Here is a 20,372-nt window from a genome sequence, read left to right as displayed (position 1 = left end):
GAGCTGTGCGATGACAAGAGTATGGATTAGGAACAAAGTTTTTTCTTCTATAGATTAGGGACAAAGTCTCGCGTAAATCACTAGTACCGTAATTAACTACACTATATTATTCTTTAGAATCTCAGTAGTTATTGGCACTTCAGTGATCGTCCGTAACTTTGTGCAGCGATCGATCAATCTCCTTTGTGGATACAGCACTTTATTATAAACCTATTTTTTGGGTTTGTTTGCATATTTAACCGATCTTCTGTCGATTTTGTTCTGTGTTAAATATATATGAAGGATCGAAATAAATTTGAATCGTCTTTTATCTATCTCTTAGTGGTTTTGCTTTCCTAACATTCCTATATAAGCTGCCTAACTTTGAACTGACCTTTTACACCAACACGGCTAACACCATTGATATCACAACAAATATTTAAAAATATTATTTCACATAAATTCGAATAAAATTAAATAAAACAATTTAAAAGTCAGAAGACAGTTAACATGATTATCCGACCTGTTAAAAAGTGGTGAATTTTCATTTAGATATCCAGTGTAGAGGCAAAGTGAAAAGACGGCTTAATGAAGAAATTGAAATAGTAAACTAGTTCCCTTCTCCAGATGAATGCATGGAGGGGGAATCACTTTCAATCTGTGGAAGTATTTGCAGTGACTAGTTTGCTGCTACAGACGGTAGTGAAAGTCGCTCTGTAGTAGTAAAGTCTATTTGGGCCTACATGAAGACTTCAACACAGGAAATTTCGCTGTTGGAAATCTCGCCTTATTCAAAAAAGGTTCGTCATTTCAGAGCATACACTAACCCTATAAACCTAAATGTTTCTCACAAATAGTTCTTTTACAGCAAAATGCTCTGGTGATTTTTCCTGAGCGGCAAAATTTCTTATGGCGAATGAAGACCTCTATTATTGGCATAATTATTTGCTCTGTATGAAGTTCTATGTGAGGAGTTATTATTACCAGAATCTTTCCACATCGTTATTATTTTCTGAGGTGGGGCCGTGGGTCTTGAACCCCCGATGCAAACATAGTTATGCCGAACACTCCAACTTATTAGCATATCACAAGTAAACTTCACTCTCCCACTACCTCTCCAGAGTGGTACGTGTTCCAGAATCCTTTATCAAGCCTTCCTTTTGGCATCGGGACAGATTTCTCTTTGATGCATTTTTCCAAAAAGTTTTTTAGTCGGATTAAAGGCGCTCTATGCCCAACGCCTGTAATTTCTTCTAGTTTGGGGAAGTAATCGTGACATAGAACATATAAAAGTTTCTCAAATTGCATTTTATATGTCTTCATTAGAGCGTGACCGGCAACTTCTAAGAAATCGTACAATACAGTTGCAGAGACGTCTGGCTGTGGTTCCATATTTAACATTTCTGCCAGCCAGGCCCAACCTTTTGCAAGTCCATGTGGGTGAACACTGACCCCTGGTGGTAGCGGAGATTGTATCACTGCAGCGTAAAGTCGAACTAAACCAGACATTCGTCGTAAATATTTATCTTGTTGCTCTACGGCGCCATCTTCTGACACAATATATCCCAAAAGTTTTTGATGTTCTTCCTCAGTCTGCGAATCTTGTTTTAACAAATACATAGGAACAGAGTAGATGCATTTTGATTGTAGATGCGCTAAAAATAAATCCCCAAAATCTGACGATTCAGCCCAGATTCCGATCACCATAAAAGCTATGCTAAACGCTGACGTAAAGTTTGCTGAAACTTGCTCGTTCGCCTGCGAAACAATTTTACGCGCGATTAAATTTATCGCAAATTTTTGTGCTGCTGGGTTCCCTTTCGTTGAAACTGTCTGCGTTCCCGAAGTCACAGGGTTTGTTTTTATAACGTTCACGAGGATTTTAAGGCGGCTCTTCAAATCGGAACCAGAACGATCTGTAATCGAAGATATGGGAACACTGACCGCTCTGCTTAAACCCATTGCTAGTTGTTTCATGCTTCTATCGCTTGATTTTGTTAACTTTCGTCCTTCTGATTCGTACTCTGTCATTTTCAATTTCAAATTTTTGTGCAGCTCTGTTAAACTTTGAGTTGGAGCCTGTGCAGCAGCTGACGCAGCAGCCTTAGCCTTCGCCGATTCAGCAGCAAGCTTTTCAGCCTGTGCAGCTTCCCGTTTTTGCCTCAAAATCAGTTCCTGTTTCTCTTTTTCAGCTCGGATTTCCAATTCTTTTACTCGTAAACTAACTAAGTCAATTTCACTGAGAATATTTTTGCGTATATTTGTCATCATTTCCGAATCCGATTTAAGACGCACAATCTCATTTTCATCAGTTTTTCCACGATTTTTTGCTTCGGTGAACACTGAATTTGAGCGATTATAAATTTCATTCAAATTTCCGACAAAAATTGGAATTCTACTGTTCCCAATTTCTGCAACAATGTTTTGTGGGAGTTCTCTAATCCTCTCCAAACAATCTTTTTGTATGTTTTGAATTCCACTCATGTGGTTCGCAAGTTTTTCAAAATCTTCTTTCTGCTTTTTCATTTGCAAAAGTTGAAGTCTGAGTTTTCTCTCTTCCATTTCCTGAATAGAAATAATAGTAAAACTGATAAGTCGGACATAAAATAAAGTCAAAGGGATGACTAAAATGTCGGTTTTCTCAAGCTGGGGCCACCAGGTAAGACTGATTTGCAGTCTAGCCAGAAAAAAAATAAAATCTGAATTTCTGAAAATCTGAAATTACCCAAGTGAGACTCATCAGCCAGGCGGAATGAAATTTAAAGTGGAGGCAGGGATGACCATAACCAAATGTTTTACTATTCTGAATATAGGCCTATCGAGTCCAAAACCAATATTAGGAATAGTTTAAAATTGTTTATACCGCATTTGCTCGTTTTGTAGCCCGAGCCCATATGTTTTATTAACCAAACTCACTAACCGGGCCCTTATTCAAACCGGCCCTCATTCAAGCATGGGCGCTTGTTATTTTCAAATAAGATCGATCGTTACAATAATTAATATATTTTCATTTCCAGTTATCAATTATGATTTAAACGAGAATAACGAAAATTTTGACTTTTTCTACGCACCGCAGGTACAAATCCGCAAAAAAAGAAAAGTTTTGCGATGTCCTATCGATATTGAAACGACGCACATGGGCGTTGCAACGCCCAGTTTGGAATCAGTTACGTAATCAATTCTATCTGTTATGTAATTGGATGCGTTGGGCGTGAGTGTTATCTATCAGCGCCTAAAATTCAACAGCGTTGTGACAAAAGCGCTTCTTATTTCCTATTGTTCTCTACCAAAATCAGCTTTTACATCGGGCGGTCATTCGAGCACCGGCCCCTATTTATTTTTATGTTCTGTTCACACAGGCGGCTATTCAAACAGGCCCTTAATCAAGATCGGGCGGTAAAACGAGCATATACGGTATTTAATATCAAAATTCTTGATTTTAGGTATAATTAAGAATACTGTAGTTTCAGTTGAAAAATTATAAAAGCCTCACAGTATGACCAAAGAGAATGTAATTAATTAGGTTAATTAGATATTTACATTCTTTTATTTTGGATATTTACGTTCAATCCACAAATTTTCAAAGTATTTTTTGAATGAAACATACTTTCGCCTTTTATTTGTAGCTTATTGTTAGCTGGTTATTTTTGATGTTGGGTGCGAGACTAAACAAATTCTTAAAAGGGGGTGCAGCCACCTCACCTGTTGTCTAGTTTTAATAATATGATCTTGGTGCGCTTGCATCTCACGGCGAATCCTCAATGCACTCTCTTCGGCTTCTTGGAAAAATCTTTTCATCTAAACAAGGTGAACATCGAATGGGGAAATGAAACATTCCAAAGTAAGTGCACCAAGATGGCCCACAACCTGAACCCTAACCTGGTACACATACTCCGTTCAGGTTGTGCGCCATCTTGGTGCACATACTTCTGGAGCTCCAAAAAAAATGTACCTAAGTACCTAATCGTATGGCAAACTACGACTCTGTCCGGTTATCAGTCCATGTTGGGCACGGGGAGAGAAAATAGTTAACCAATTATGCATTTCACATGCATGGCCTATGATTTTGGAGATACAGTCAGAAGTTCCTACACGATGAGATCAATTTTTTTTCCAATCTGAGTTGGAATTCGAAGTCTGGTAGTTTGAATAGCTTGCAGTGGGATGTGAATATTCCCTCAGCTCTACAACTTTGTGTAAAAAAGTACTCGACTACAGAACAGCGCAGCCAAGGTTATATTTTTAGAATAAAGGGGTAACATGATTCCATGACAACATGTTAGGCATTATCAAGGGGGAAAGACTGAGATAGATAGCAATAAGACAATCTATGATACTCACTCTCTCCTCTTCCCTAGATTTTCTCTGCAATTCTTCTTTTCTCCTATTTCTGACTCTTTCCTGTGTTTTTCTTTCAATTTCAGCGTAAAATTCTTCCTGTTTTTTCATCTGTTCAATATTTTCCCTTCGTTTTTGTTCCTCTAATTCAGCTTCATACTGACGAAGCGGCGCATCAACATCAATAAAATCTGAAAAATAGGAACATCTAGGAAAAACTAGTCAATGTGAGTCACTGTCGGCTGAGAGGCTTCTGTGCCATAGTGAAGAGAGGGGTATGCAACCTGCGCCCTACACAGAAAAATTGTGCGGCACACGGAGAAGTGCCGATATTGAATAGTGTGAAAAAGTTTTTAATTTAGTTTAATCTGGTTCTTGCGAGTATTTCCAATCCTTTTGCAAAGTCCATACCGTAGTCCGATTCAATAGCTATGTTATATCTCCTCTTTTTGTGCTCACAATTACCAGAAAGCCTATTTTGAAACAAACGTGCGATTATAAGAGAATTTTTACAGTCTTCGCGTCTCTTTCTGTTTCCGCCCAAAACAAACGGATGAAATAAATTGGGTAAGCGATGACAAAGAAGTTTTCGCTCCTTTTTCGATTCAGTTTTTTTATGATTTCAATAATGTAATGTGACCATAATGCATTCCTTTTTTAGCTTTCATTTGTTCAATATTTGCTTGAAACAACTCACCCGGAAATAAAAGAGAATGGTATCTGAGAAAAGGCACTGACAACCAATAAGAAATTGTAGCATAGAATTATGGGTACTCCCGTAGTATGTGTACCAGGTTAGGGTTAGGCCATATTTTTATCTCGATTTTCTTCATTTTAGTTCTATTACGAACTTGGGAACTGTCTGTGTTATCCAAGTGAATATACCCCCTGCCCATAGGTTTCAGTCCCTTTACACAACTTGATGTAATGTAGGCGAACAACATTAGTGACCTCCATGTTGGTACACACACTTCTGGAGCGTCGAATTATGAGATGGTCAATGATGTGAGACTAGAATCACTTTATACACTATGAAGAACACGAACCTCTAAATCTCTCATCCAGTTCTTTTTCTTTCCCACTCATTTCAAGCCGGGATTTCGCTTTCTCCTCAGCGACAACATTTTCCACATGAACATTTGCGTCATCATCAATTGCTTCGAGGGCCGCTCGGATCGACGACACTTCAAAAACAATTCCTTCTGTGCTTCGACGTATTTTTGGCGACGCAATATCACTTGCTAAGTCCTTTGCTGTCCATTCGTTATAGTATTTCAATCGGCCTTTTTCTGTTTTTCTCAAAGATTCGATCACCGACAGTGGTGAAGGCATAATTATGGTTTTTGTTAACTAATTCTATATAAAACCTATTTGAAACATGAGATATCAAAGTTTATATAAATTTTCTACAATTTGAAGAGTTTACAGAGAGTTTGCATTGGGTTTTGAAGACAATAATATATAAAGTAAAACATAAGGTGTAATTAAGAAATAAAAAAATGTGAAAACTCTACATTTTTGGCAATTCTTGAATTTCTGCAACTTTAAATGAGAAAAGTAAGAGCACAGTAAATGGCTAATAATTCATTATTCCAAATACATTAAAATACAAATATTATTTTAAAATATCTGATATATAGAACAAACAACACATAAAAATTGATAAAATCAAATGAATTTGGATTTTAAAATGCTGGAATGTTAAGATGAACGCTAGAGTAGTTGGTTTTATATTGTTTACAGTTTTTAGAAATTAGATTAAGCAAATAGATTGCAGATAAAAGTGATTTGATTAGTTTATTATTTTTTACAGTCATAGCAAATAAGGCTCTCATGGTTAACAAGAACATAAAATATCAAACATTTGGAACTCCCGGAGTATGTGAACCAAGATGGCGAACACCGGAACATAGTATGTGTAAAACATTTGAACTTTTCATGATAAAAAATGCAAATTGATAAAAAAGGCTGTGATTGGAGTTTGACTCAAAATTTTCTATGGAATATCAAAAAGCATCAACTTTACTAGCAATCTTAACAATATTAGGATTTACATATTCATCCAGGAAAACCATGCCTTCTTGTCAGCGACTAGTCCATGTCGTATATGGGACTAGTTAGCCAGTTATTTGTTTCTCGGAAGCATGGACTTGATGGTGGAAGAAGCCGTAACCGACCAGCGGTTACGTGAACCACCCTGCATCAATGAGGAGTCCAGCAATCCTCTCGCACATATTTATCCTTAAACAGGATTCGAACCTGCTAACCCCCGCAGGCTAATCAGAGGTGCGGCGGTGGGCACGATGCGCCACACCTAGAATGCTTCAATTGAAAATTGAACTTTTCGTGATAACAAATATATGTAAGTGAACAGGAGTTTTGCTGATAAATCTGAACTTGATGTTGTAAACAGAATACAGTATTGTTAACATTTTTTTCATATGGAATAATTTCAAATAATATATTTTGTGAGTCCAGAAATTCCCTCATCCAGCTTTATACACTGGATTCTTGCTTGACACGTTTGCAGTCCCTCCCTCAGTAGCTATGACGTTAGCTGTTGTTTTTGTACTCGCGTCGTAAGTGAAATGAATGTTCGGTGAATCCACTGTAAAAAAATACAGGAATTAATACCTCAGGACGAAGCTTCTTACCTATTGGGAGAAAATAAGGCTTAGATTTCACAAGTAGGAAATGCACAAAAATAACCCAATCTCTTTCCACGAAATTGCTAGGAAAATCAAGTGTATACAAAGCGGTAACCAGGGGGCGGCCTGACGGGTCTCTTCACAATATTAAACCCTGATAAACTAAAGACCACTTTAGAAATACGAATAGAAAGTTTGGAATCGTTTGTAAACTTTCATTGACTTCTTATCATGTCTTCAAAATTCAAACGAAACTCTTAATACTTACTCTTCACGACAATCGGCCATGACGTTCCGAGAGGAGAAACTTCTTCTTCTTCTCCCTCAACCCTTGTGTAATATCTCATGTTGATACGTCCCTTGTATTCTCCGAGCTCGGGGTCAAAGGTGAAATAAACAACGTGCTTTCGTTTCTTTAGAAAAGAGGGGGTGACTTGGACTGTCTGGTTACCACACGATGTCATTGCAGTTGATTGTGGATGCTTGCAGTCAATACGAAGACTTATCTTTGCACCCATTTTCGTGATCATCTCTCTTTCACTCATAAGGATTTGTACGATATTTCGATCTCGTAAATTTTCCCGTGTTTTTTCGTAAAACGTAAAATCAATGAAAAAAAACGACGCAACATACTCGGTGTCTTTTTCAATAAAAACATCATTAATAAGATGAATTTCACCTAATTCACAATCTTCTTCCGAAACCGCTATGACATCATCAGAAAAATGCAAAACCTCGAATTCAAGATAATTTTTACGGCCGAGACGCAATTTTTGTGTCTCTTTCCATTCCGAATCAACATCTTTACGACCAAAAACAATCGCTGAAATTTTATCAGAGCCTATCGCGCTAAAACAAGTCGAGAGGCCGACTTTAACAGGCTTATCAAATTCAACATGAGGGACGCACGACAGGATGGGGGTAATTGGGACCCCGATATCAGATACATTGTCAGTCTCATGGTTCAATGTTATATCCAAATGAATTTCTTTTTTCAAGGCACCGGGGGGTATATGTATTTTATTTCCACCAATAGTAATCACCCCTCCGTCTGCGCCCACTGTTTTGGACTGACTCATCTTTGGAACAAAGCCCTGCCCAATATTGGCAGGTTGTGAAACGTCTTTTTGAGACCTGCAATACAGAAAGTAGTTCATTAGGATTTATATATCTCGGGGGAGAGGAATGACGAAAAGACGGTTTAACCATTTATCCTTTGGAACTTATATTTTTAAACTAAATTTCCAGGTTTGAATGATATCTGAAACTTCAAAGATTAATTTAAAATTGTGCCAACGTTTTATGGTTGTGATCAATGGATATGCAGAGACAGAGAGAGATTAATATTTCGTCAACCAGAGAACAAGCAATGGTACAAAAAAATATAAACAAAATCAATTCGTTATAGACTGGAGGGAGCGATACAGATACAAACATAAGATCATCGAAGTCAGCTTCCCCGAAATTCACTATTAAGATTCACAGTTAATGTATGTGAACCATGTAGCATCGGATCTGATTGATACACAAAACATTTAGTTTTAAGATATACATTGATAATAAGACACAAATTCAAAAAGTTTGGGCGTTGATTCTTGAGAAAGAAAAGTATATATACGCGAATTGTTGAATTCGGGCGTTAAAATCTTGAAAAATAAAAATACATGAGCATGAACTCGGGCGTTAAACTTGACTTGAAAAGTTGAGTCAGCTACGAGGAATATTGAAGCTCCAGAGCTGTAGCCACAGATTAATTTTACTGTGGAGATGGATTTGGAGTAATTGTGATTCCTAACCAGCTCCCAAGCCCTGCTCATGACAAAACTGAATCATATACCAAACCTCACCTATGCATCTGAAAGTCTTCCATACTTTTCTTATTCAAGGATGGCGAGGTTTCAGGTTCTGAAGTCAAGACTATCTGCCCAATCAGTTTGTCCTCTGTAAAAAAGAGAATTGGAGATTGCCTATCAATTTACTGTAAGCCAGGGTGATGTGAATAGTGTAAAAATAAAATAAACTACCATGCACATTTATATAAAGCATGTTACACTCTCAATTGAAAGGGCCTTCTGGAAGGCCCTATTTAGGTCGTTTTCGGGCGGTCCAGAAGTGTGTGTACCAATATGGAGGTAACTAATTTTGTTTGCCTATTTTACACCAAAGTGTGTAAAGGGACTGAAACCTATGGTCAGGGCGATATTCACTTGGTTAACACAGACAGTCTCGAACTCGTAATAGAACTAAAATAAGGTAAATCAGAATAAAATTGTAGCCTAACCCTAATCTGGTACCCATTTTTCGCAGTACCCATTTTTGAAATAAATTCTCACAGTAAATATAGTAGAAAAAGTTCTAAATTTTTCAGCTTAAAAAGTTAATTAAATGTTATTTACAGACTCCTAAAAACTACTGCACATACATAGTTTTTATTAGTCTGCTCAAATATTGAAAAGTTTTAACTTTTTTTCATCTAAGAGAATTTTTATATATTTTTCAAGAATCGCAAGAAGTATGGGCAATCCAGGTATTAATCGAGGCACTGTTTTTACTGTTTCGTAATTTTCTATAGATTCACAACAATTGCAATGTGATGGGAATGGACTGTCATCATTTTTGTATGCAAATAGAGATAGTTCATTGATAAGAGAATGCGATAAATTTTTGTTGTTCCAGTGTCAATAAATGTATTCTTTGTAATTGCGGACCCTTTTTTTAGACAAGCATGATTTCATGTTGATTGCTTGATTTATTGAGAAACAAAATGCAATTCAGAATGTTTAATGATATAGGAAACTTGGACATTACTATAAAAAATGTAGGACCTTCTGGAAGGCCCTATAAGAAATAATCAGTTACAGGTATTAGGGTTGAATCTTAACATTGAGAAGAAAACCAGAGTTTTGGAGGGAAGAAAAATTAAATAGAATTTATCATTTTTTGTTACAGATTGACGTAATATTATATTTGAGTTTAAGCTATACAGAAGAATAAGTTCAAAGTTGAATGCTGCTACGTGCAGTATCATGATTTTAGTTATCACCCAGTTGGGATTCAAAACATGAGAAAAAAAGAGAGTTAATGATACATACCAATTTCATGTTCAAATAACTTTGAATATATCTCGACAGCCCCATAGTTTTCTTTATTGCTTCGCACCCATTTCATGCATTTCTTGATGTCTCCTTTAGTCTGATAGATTGAGGCTTTTGCTTCTGTAGCACTCATCTCATACTTTGTAACCAGTATTTTAACTTGGTATATTTTCATCAGCATATCTAGGATTAAATAAATATAAATCTTTTAAAAGTTTCATCCAACGATTTGGATAGGATTTACATATTTATCCTGGAGAGAGGAAATCTGATATAATGGCTTAATCATATGGCAAACAGTGCGCTTTCGTCCTGTTACCAGTCCATGTCAGGTATGGGATTAGTTAGTTAGTTATTTGTTTTCGGAAGCATGGACTTGATGATGGAGGAAGTCCTAACTGACAAGCGGTTACGTGAACCAAGTCCATGCTTCCGAAAACAAACAATACAGTAAAAACTAATCCCATACCCGACTTGGAATGGTAACCGGACGAGAGGCCGTGGTTCGCCATATGGATAAGCCGTCTTATCGGCTTTCCTCTCCCCCGGGATAAATATGTAAATCCGATCCTATCCATCCACCGCGGTGAGGAGTCCAGCAATCCTCTCGCACATAATCCTACCCCCACAGGATTCGAACCTGCGAACCCACGCAGGGCAATCATTGATACAGTGGCACGAGTATTCCCTATGCTTAGCACGATGCGGCTACCACCAAACCATTACTATTTTTTTGGAAAAACCAGAATTTTCCTAGTTTGGCATGGCTTACCCAATTTATTGTGATGTGAAGTAATGGAATCTGTAATACCAGCTGTGTTTCTTCTAAGGAAATGTTACACTGAGCAAAATGTTTGTTTTACTGAGCATGAATATTTTAACGCTGAGCAGAGTCCTATACGATTCACAAACTTTGTGAAATATTCCAACAATATAATATATTATCAGAATGCGCTGACATGTAGGCTTGGCTAAAACTAGCCCGCTCCAGATAATCTCAAATAATTAGAGGTACTTGTACATAACAGACAAGTATCCAACACCCCAATGAACAGTGGCAAGCAAACAACCGGCACATATAAAACGTGGAATGAGCATTCTAGCTAGGCGTTAGAAAAGATGAGTCAAAGCCACAATTTGAAAGCGTAATGTTGCAAGTGCGGGATAATAAAAATTTAATTCCGCAAATGGTGTGGTGGCAGTGCGCAACTTAGATCACACCCACCCATGGGTTTAAAGATAGGAATAGATATTAGTAAAAGCCTTTATGCTTAAACGCTAGGTCAGGAGCATTGGTTTTATTTGATACCAAACAGGCAATATGGCCTTATCAAATTTTACCGTTCACAACTTACTCAAATTTTGATCATACTCTTCAGATAATGATGTGATCAAACCCTCGTTGAGTTTGTTCTTCTCGGCCCAGTCCATACATGAATCAACATCTAGTGTCGAATTACCCTGAACTGCTGCTTTTGCTATCGTTTCGCCCAACTGATCAACAAGTTTTAAAACAGTGGCTCTTTTCGAAAATATTTCTAAAATTAATTTAGAAAAGCATATTAGGTTAAAATAGGCTATTTATTACTTATATATACTGGAAGCGAAAATTGATCACTACTAACTAACTGGGCTAAGTGGCATTTACTTGCGTATAATACATTGCCACAATTCAGTAGCTATTGACCTTTCGGTAATAGGTCATACTTTGCTCTGAGATTAGTTTCTTTTACTTCTGAGTGAGTGTGCGTGATGCACTGCCTATAATTCCTTAACAGTAGTTCCTTATACAGTGCCTTGCCCAGAGTGAAAGGTCCGTAGAACATCATATAAATAAAACCAGAGACTAATTTTATGTAAACCCAATTCCTGGCAGAAAATATCACTCTAAAATACAAGCTACAATATTCTGACAAGTTACGCTTAACTGCTTAATAAATTTAAAACACTCACCAATTTGGCGATCAAACAAAGTTGCCAATCTTTTAACCAACATGACTTTTTCATTTGCGACAACGAAACCCAGCCATTTTGACGCTTTGGGAAAATTCCCAAAATTTGCTTGAAAAGCGGCTTTCGCAAGTTTCGAATCAATGCTATTCTCTTTTTGTAATTTCGCGACCGACTCCTTCATGCTATCGGTCTCTAAAAGCAAAATAAAGTTTTTACTATCAAGGCTGAAGAGGAAAGAAATTTACAATTGATTCCGACTTTAAGTTGAATTAAATTTTGGCTCAAGTCCCAACTCCAAAATGCTCGAAAATTTTACTCAAGCTTTGAATTTCTGAAGAAAAATTTAATAACAAAAACTTGCAAGCCTTCTTCAATAGGCTATTAAGAACGCTAAGCCAAGGTAATTTTCTGGCCTACCTGTGAAAAATCTCATTGAGCTGAGTTTCACTGCCCCATAATCTAATAACCCAGTACTCGTATATTTCATACATACTTCTTTCCAAGTCCCGTATCAGATTATCTTTTGCGTTTCCCTTCATGTGATAAGTTGGCTCCAAGCAATCTTCTGTGTCATATGACTCCCCCAACTGACTAGGGCTGCCCGTTTTCTTTCCAATGTCCAATGAACACATTTCTAAAAAAAAGGTTTTATATTCAAGGTGTAATAGATTGCCTTAGCTTGGCTGTGTGGCTCATCGTGCTAAGCGTTAGGAATACCCTCGCAACCGCACTCCTGATTACCATTCGTGGGTTCTCACGTTCTTATGCCATACCTGACATGGACTCGTATCTTCACTCCAAACAAAACCCACTAATGACCAAAATTATTAGAGATTATTAAAACAGTACTGGGTGGATAAATGACTAAAATAAATACTGTAAATATTTTAATACAAAATCATGTGTGTATTTGCACATGATTGTCAACAAGAACAATATAACGTAGATGTTACTTGACAGATGGCAACATAAATTAGGTGCAACTCTGCACATAGAGTACGGCACACTTTACAGATCGAGAGACATTGTCTCGTTTCAGAGAATCCCATTTTGCTTATAAACAAACACCCCTCAAATGGGGTACGTCTGAACATTGTTGTCCCTCAATATTGGGTAAAATACAGTAAAATGAAGTTGCGCAAAAAAGCGCAATCTAAAAACGTCATCATTGAATTCCCTATGAAAAAATAATCAGATTTACTGAAGGAAAAAATTTTCTACAGTAGAAATCGATGATTTTAAGCAAAAAACAGGAATTTTAGTCCTGTGACGACCGCGATTAATTTAGATTATTATCCAGACAACCATGGCACGATATGACTCGTCTGTCGTCATGTCAGACACTCCTAGTTTGAAAGTTTGTTGAACCAAATGACGGCACATTCTTGGAATTTGGATAGTGTGCCGTACTGACATACACATTTAAATAAGATACTTCTGATCAATCATGCCTCAAAGATCTATTCGTTTTCGGAGCTGGAATCAAACTTGAGTCAACCAGACCACACTAACCTTCATCCAATGAGTATTCAGCATCTTTCTGTCCAGCTGAAGCCATAGTGAAATATCACACAGAGCAAGCCTCTATTAAGGACTATACATCAGAAAACATGTTATTGTATATTAGAAACTGGAAAATGCAAATTATGTACCATTATACAGTTATACAAATATTAGTTTTAGCCTATACAGCTATATGATATTTTTACAATTATCACATACCAAAATACATACTCTATAACTCAGTAAAATCCAATATTGCAATATTCCATGTCCTTGTGTTTCAATACAATACAATTTTATTTCGATCTTTCGTCTACAACACAGAATACAGATAAAAATTAAAATACAGACGGAAAGATCGGGAAAATGGGCAAAACCTAGAGATAGGTTTATAACGAACGCTGTAACCAGCGTTTGTGCCCAATTTTAGTAACTGCTTGTCGAAAACCTTGCTTATGCTAAAGGGTTTCAAAAGCCCTACATATTTACACCGGTAGCAGTAGGCATTTACCGGTACCTATATCCAGTGGTGGAATTCAGCCGGTTCGCAACGGTTCTATAGAACCGCCTCACGTAATTTTACAAGATCAGCGAACCAGTTGGCATTACTCTGTTACTGGTGGTTACCCAGTATTGTCAATGTTCTGTTTGTAACAGAACCGGCTGAAAAATAAACTTTTGGGAGGGAACCGGCTTACAAAAAAACTTGAATTTCACCACTGCCTATATTGTATATACCAACACCCTACAATCAGACAATGCTGCAATGTTTCCGATAATCTAATATTTGTTGAATGCCCTTCTATAGCCAGTGCCTGAGTGCCAAGAGTCTGAGAGTGTTGCTGTCAGACCCCAGCTTTACAGCTCGAATCAGTTTACAGTGTTCCGAATATTGAAAATAAAAAGGCTACAAACAGAAAATCAAGCTCTATCAAAATTTGTTTTTTAAAAAATTATTCAACCGCCAACTCTCTCTGTCCCGCTATCTGCTATCCCCATGAAACAAAATTTTTTTTAAGGCGATTCTACCTGACCCTGACACCCAACAAACAACGAACCAGGAATAAACAGGAAGTCACATGAATTATATTAACTCAGGAAACGCGAGGTGGTGCTGTGGAATCGAATTTTAATATTTTGAAAATCTCCTGACATCAAAAAATAGTTTAATTTGAGTCCTGTATTTTTGGAAGAATTTCTGTGTCGCCTTGTTGATTTAGCGTAACCGTGATTTTATTCTGGGGGAAAATGCAGAAATTTGTGACGTCATGACTAGTGACGTCAACAAAAAACAAACAGAAAGGTTACAAGCCCTTTAATGGTATTCCATCAGTCAACAAATAAAGTTTGATCTTCGCCTAGAATAGAACTAACGTTAAAAAATAGCCAATTTGAACTCGTGTAGGGTACCACTTCAGTACTTGGTCTAGTTTTTTCAGTTTTTTGTGTCTTTGATAACAGTTGGATAAATTTTAAGTAAGCAATGATGAAGGGGGTTACCTGTAATTATGTTCTAGATCAGTGTTTCTTAAAGTATACGTCGCGGCCCAAACATAGGTGGGGAGGGTTAAAAATGGGTCGTGCCAAGGTCTGAAGGTCGTCAATGCAAGGGTGATCCAAGAGGAAGGGGTCGAATCTTTCAGCTGGTCTAATTTCTCAATTTACCTTCTTGACTGATATTTCAGTATTTGAAAACAATGAAACATAAAATGTCATTTACGGAAAGAACTGGCTTAAGCGAATTGTTGCATCACAATTTCTATATATACCAGTCACGTGTCTTGTTTTATGGTGTCCGTAACCACGCACGTCGCTTGTCATTGTGTTGACGGCGCAAAATGTCACCTTACGAAGAAAAAGATGATCGTCTTTCAACATTCTAAATCTAGAGGTAATTGCCCCCAAAGGGGTAATTGGACAATATTACAGTATTATGGGGTAATTCAGACGTTCACTATTAACAATTTTTTACATTTATTGTCCTTTTTGCTGGTCTGCTAAAAAGCTGGTCGATCAGCAGATCAGTGTTCGCATTGTTGGTGATTATTGTCAGCGCACCAGGCAGTGAGCGTGGTTGGCTGACGATATGAAATGCTGTCTGTCGTTCATGTTGCCAAGGTTTTGTCGTTTTATATTGCCAAATGAAATCCACTCTTGCCACTGACATTAAATCAAGGAGGTTGGTCAAGTGCTTAGGGATTATTATTTTATTGTGGCTGCTTAAATTGGATAAATTGTGCGCTGGAAATTAATTTTTATGAAAGGGGTGATTCAATTTAGGGGTCACAATACCATAATGTTTAGAAGCCACTAGTCCAGAGAGAATGTGGCTTCAGATGATGAGTGCTCATCCAGCATTCTAGCGCTGATCTGTTACGGCTTCCACCAAAATTCAAGTCCATGCATCTGAAACAAATAACTGGCTTACTAATCTCAAACCCGACATGGACTGGTAACCAGACGTTAGGATTATGCCATGTTATCGGCTCACCTCTCCCTCCGAATAAATATCTGAGATCCTAATCCTTTATTACAGTATTAACATAGCTTATATAATAGGAAAAGGATCAACTGAATCATTTCTCCTCGGACCCACCTGTGAGGAGATTCTTCAGTTGGAATCACCTGGGGAAGGGGGGGACATTCTTCAGTTGGGGTGGAGATTCTTCAGTTGATCACATTTCCCAACTGAAGAATATCCCACTCCCCCAACCCACCTAGGCCGATAATACCAGTTGATCCATTATTTGACCTGGTGAATACCAGTTATTCCTTCATTTGACCTGGACTAATTATTTGGTTGGGTTAGGGTTAGATGGTCTTAGTTAGGGTGGAGATTCTACAGTTGGTCTTAGTTGGGGTGGACCCTACTAAAAAGGTAGGTATCATAGGTATCACTCCATAAAAAGATAGGTATCAGACATCAGTAATAAATGACTAAAAACGTAGGTATCAGTAGTAGATGACTAAAAAGGTAGGTATCAGTAGTAAATAACTAAAAAGGTAGGTATCAGTAGTAAATGACTAAAAAGGTAGGTATCAGTAGTAAATAACTAAAAAGGTAGGTATCAGTAGTAGATGACTAAAAAGGTAGGTATCAGTAGTAAATAACTAAAAAGGTAGGTATCAGTAGTAGATGACTAAAAAGGGGGCTCCCGAAGTTTGCGAACCAAGATGGCGGACATCGGAATGTAATATGTGTACTAGGTTAGGGTTAGGCCATAATTTTAGGTATAAATACTACGGGAGGCCCTTGGCTAGTCTTCGAACTGATAATAGGACTGAAATAAGGAAAATTGGAAAAAAATTATCGCCTGACCCTAACCTGTTACTGATACCTAACTTTTTAGTCATCTACTACTGATACCTACCTTTTTAGTCATTTACTACTGATACCTACCTTTTTAGTCATTTACTACTGATACCTACCTTTTTAGTTATTTACTACTGATACCTACCTTTTTAGTCATTTACTACTGATACCTACCTTTTTAGTGAGTGATACCTATGATACCTACCTTTTTAGTAGGGCCCCTTGGGGTGGAGATTCTTTAAGTATCAAGTATTTGAGTTTTTTACATTTCGTGTGGTTTCTCTCCGTGTTGCGATGTATTATTCCGCTTCACATTTACCAGGTTTATTTTGCACTGTTTCGTGGTGTATTCAGTAGTTTAGTGAGACTCTGTAAACAGTAACCAGAATTTTTGTTGTTTTTTGGGATAAATTTTTGTGTTTTTAATTATGGTATCTATTTACTCTGGGACTTTAGCAGTTACTGACATTCCAGAACATAATTATGCTATAAGGCAGGGGTCGGGAACCCATGGCTCGCGAGCCATATATGGCTCTTTTGGTGACGGCATAGGGCTCCCAGAAAAATCTAATATTCTAAGACTAAGCTTACTATTGTTACAAGATTTCAAACTCTTTTATAGCCAATTTTGGCAGGAAATTCCCAAAACGTTTGAGAACGCGCGCCCAGCACATGTCTATGTTATGTGAGATAATCACCAGACAGGCATTGTGACAAACAAGGGGATTCTGGAACATATATTGTGACATCACAAAGCGATAAGGGTTTTAAATACACTACGGAGATGCCTAAACGAAAAAGGGTGATGAGAATCGTAGATTTCAACTTGGGCTGCATGTGAGCAACCGTTCAAGGCCCGCAGCGACTACATGCAGCATCAGAAATCACATTAAATGTATATTGACATTGTATGTGTTGACTTTTGAGTAAACATTTCAGGCCTGATCAAGTGAAGAAATGTTATATGGCTCGCACGGAAATGCAATTGAAAATATGTATATTTTATGGCTCTCTTGACCAAAAAGGTTCCCGACCCCTGCTATAAGGTATTCGTTTTAATATTGAATTCATTTCAGGACGCTTACCGTATATATTTTTTATTGGTGTTTTTAGCGATACATTTTTTTATGCAGCCTATGTGCGAAATAGATGTCCTTGGATTGCAATGTGGAATAATTTTTATTTTTGCAGAATTGTTGTCACAGCTTATCTTGTGTAAATTGTGCTCGAATTGATTTGTTCTTAATTACTTGTTTGTATGTTTGTTTTTATCAAACTTTGACTCCAAGTTTTGAGCATTTGTATTTATGTGTGAGAGAAAGTAACAGATTGAAATGATGAATTACACTGAACTTATTTCGCTATAGACTGGAAGATGACGTTACAACCAATAGTCATCACCAATTCCAGCCAGATAATTATTGTCGAAAGTTGGGGTCTCTTGTAGTGAGTACTAAATACTTTTAGTGGGCGTAGCATAACAATTTTTGCATATGTCAATCCTAACCTCCACCTGTCTGCATCATCCAAAAATTATGTCACTACGACGTCACAGTGACATAATGGAGCCTTTCAAACTATGCGAACTGTCATCCAAGACGCGCAAGCGATCACCCGAATCGTGCAAGCTATTTTTTTCGTTTTCTCATCGCTGCCGTTAGTGAGTTCTTCATCGTCGGCGCAGATGCCATTTCGGGCGATTGTAGGTATACTTTGGCAAGCTCTATGTAGTTTTTGAATGGCGTATTCCAGTCAGGGTTAGGATTGACATGTGAAACAATTGTTATGCTACGCTCACTAGAAGTATGTGAGGTACGAAACCACACGAGACCCAAAAATTGTCCATACCATATATGTGCTCCTTGAGTAGCAGTTTGCTACTGATTATAATCAAGAAAGTCTCATTTTTCGGTATATTTTCTGTACAGCAAATAAAATAAAAAAGTTAATTTTGAATAATCACACTCAACCAATGAAAGCTACATTTCTATGGATAGTGGTTTGCTGAGTTAATATGTACTTAAATTCTTTTGAAATGCTGAAATCAAACAGACTGAGAGAAGTTTTTATTTGCTCGAACAAAGGTTGATAAACTCATTTGTACAGTTGTAAGTGAGAATTTAAGAGTTTATAAGAGGCAGTTCGGAAACCAGTGGCCATTTGTCAAGAACTTTGTGAAGTTGTGAACAACACCTCAAGATTTGTTTGAAGCAATTCCTGTTACCAGATTACTTAGTTCCAAATCAGTCAAGATTAGCATTCTAAAGTTGACTTGAACACGTCCAAAATTAATCTCAACCTTTTCTCTAGTAAAATCCATAATTTTATTCAAAATTTTTTACTTTTTGAAAGATAGCAATTGAATATTTAGTAAGATATTTAGCGAATTTCTCTTCTGGAATTTTGAAAGAAATTTTATTGAACCAAAAGTCAAAGCTATCATATCATTACAATGGGAAAGAAGGATGATAAGGTATTAAAATTATGTTCATTTATTCTCTGTATTTTTGTAATTGGATATAGTGGAATGATTTTGCATCATTAATTTTAGTAATTTGTGACAAATTGGATCTAATTTTTGTATATTGCCATCGTATTTTTGGACCGTTGTATGTCAATAGCCTATTAACTACAGCAAGAATAACACTAACACTAAATTGATCACACTCTTACTAAAAATAATTTTTTACAAATTTAATTTGTAATGTTGAGCTATGTAGTTGGTTTCAGCATTAAAGAGGCTTCAAGTCATTTATCAAATATTTTTACATGCCTTGTTTGAACAGGACCCAATTTAGAATGTTTTCCGATTTTTCATGAAATAATATCATTTTATTTTGACACCTTTAGAATAGTTTATTATTATCTCCTGTGGTGTTAGGAAGAATCAAAATGCAAAGGAAATTACACAAGTATTATGTTTTGTTCAACTAATGTTACTCAGAAAAATAAATTTCAGCTGTAGAATATTTCATGTTGGTTTCTGCTTTATTAGAAATTGTACTTGTCTAGGGCCTTGTTTCCAGTGTAGTTGTTTTAAATTTGTGTTACAAAAACTCAAATTATTGTTTGTGATGTGTTCAGTTTACCTTAGTGCTCAAAAACAACCATAAAAAGATGTTGATTTCTAACCCTGCATCACATGATTTTATTGCTCTGTCATCTTCATGAAGTAAATAGCATTGTCACACCATTATTATGTCATAGATCAATAATTGTTAGGCATTTTCTACCAACTATTTGAGCAGTAAATATTTACTTTTTGCCATGTGACTTAGGATAACTATCAGTAGAGGTTCCAATTCTTTCCCAAGGCCTTTGTACTAGTGGATTCGTATGCATTTAATGCAAGGCTGCTTTCGCACAGGGGTGTCAAACATGCGGCCCCAGAGAATTTCCAATGCGGCCCTCGAACACTTAACAATAATTCTAATATTTTGTAAGTTTTTTTTTTCATCTAAATGTAATACATTTTTTAAACCTTTTGAAGTGAAATTGATTATTCACACAAAAAAGGACAATTTACAGAAAGTAGTTTTCAAA

General features: G+C 36.8%; 3 protein-coding genes across 4 annotated transcripts in view; 1 reads left to right on the top strand and 2 right to left on the bottom strand.

The window, feature by feature from the left end:
- Positions 1–403: 403 nt before the first annotated feature.
- LOC120347097 (uncharacterized) lies at positions 404–5,777 on the bottom strand. Its single transcript, XM_039416938.2, has 4 exons — positions 5,364–5,777; positions 4,321–4,508; positions 3,682–3,777; positions 404–2,544 (listed from the first exon to the last, which is right to left on the bottom strand). The coding sequence occupies exons 1-4, from the start codon at positions 5,647–5,649 to the stop codon at positions 1,078–1,080; spliced, it is 2,037 nt and encodes a 678-aa protein (XP_039272872.2). The 5' UTR covers positions 5,650–5,777; the 3' UTR covers positions 404–1,077.
- LOC120347098 (uncharacterized) lies at positions 5,685–13,645 on the bottom strand. The gene is made up of 8 exons (XM_039416939.2): positions 13,526–13,645; positions 12,507–12,647; positions 12,014–12,205; positions 11,416–11,598; positions 10,058–10,243; positions 8,813–8,906; positions 7,234–8,099; positions 5,685–6,925 (listed from the first exon to the last, which is right to left on the bottom strand). The coding sequence occupies exons 1-8, from the start codon at positions 13,569–13,571 to the stop codon at positions 6,804–6,806; spliced, it is 1,830 nt and encodes a 609-aa protein (XP_039272873.2). The 5' UTR covers positions 13,572–13,645; the 3' UTR covers positions 5,685–6,803.
- A 5,533-nt stretch (positions 13,646–19,178) lies between these two features.
- LOC120346975 (putative neutral ceramidase C) overlaps positions 19,179–20,372 on the top strand; it is a 38,993-nt gene continuing 37,799 nt past the window's right edge. For both annotated transcript variants that reach the window (XM_078117773.1, XM_078117772.1), the window contains exon 1: positions 19,179–19,302. In XM_078117773.1, the coding sequence (XP_077973899.1) occupies positions 19,282–19,302 (21 nt within the window). In that variant the 5' untranslated portion in view covers positions 19,179–19,281. The remainder of the gene's footprint in view (positions 19,303–20,372) is intronic.

Source organism: Styela clava, chromosome 11 (genome assembly GCF_964204865.1).
Source record: "Styela clava chromosome 11, kaStyClav1.hap1.2, whole genome shotgun sequence".
In the NCBI taxonomy this organism is placed as follows: domain Eukaryota; kingdom Metazoa; phylum Chordata; class Ascidiacea; order Stolidobranchia; family Styelidae; genus Styela; species Styela clava.
Note: the sequence above shows the minus strand (reverse complement) of the source record. Positions and strands in the feature narration are given on the sequence as shown.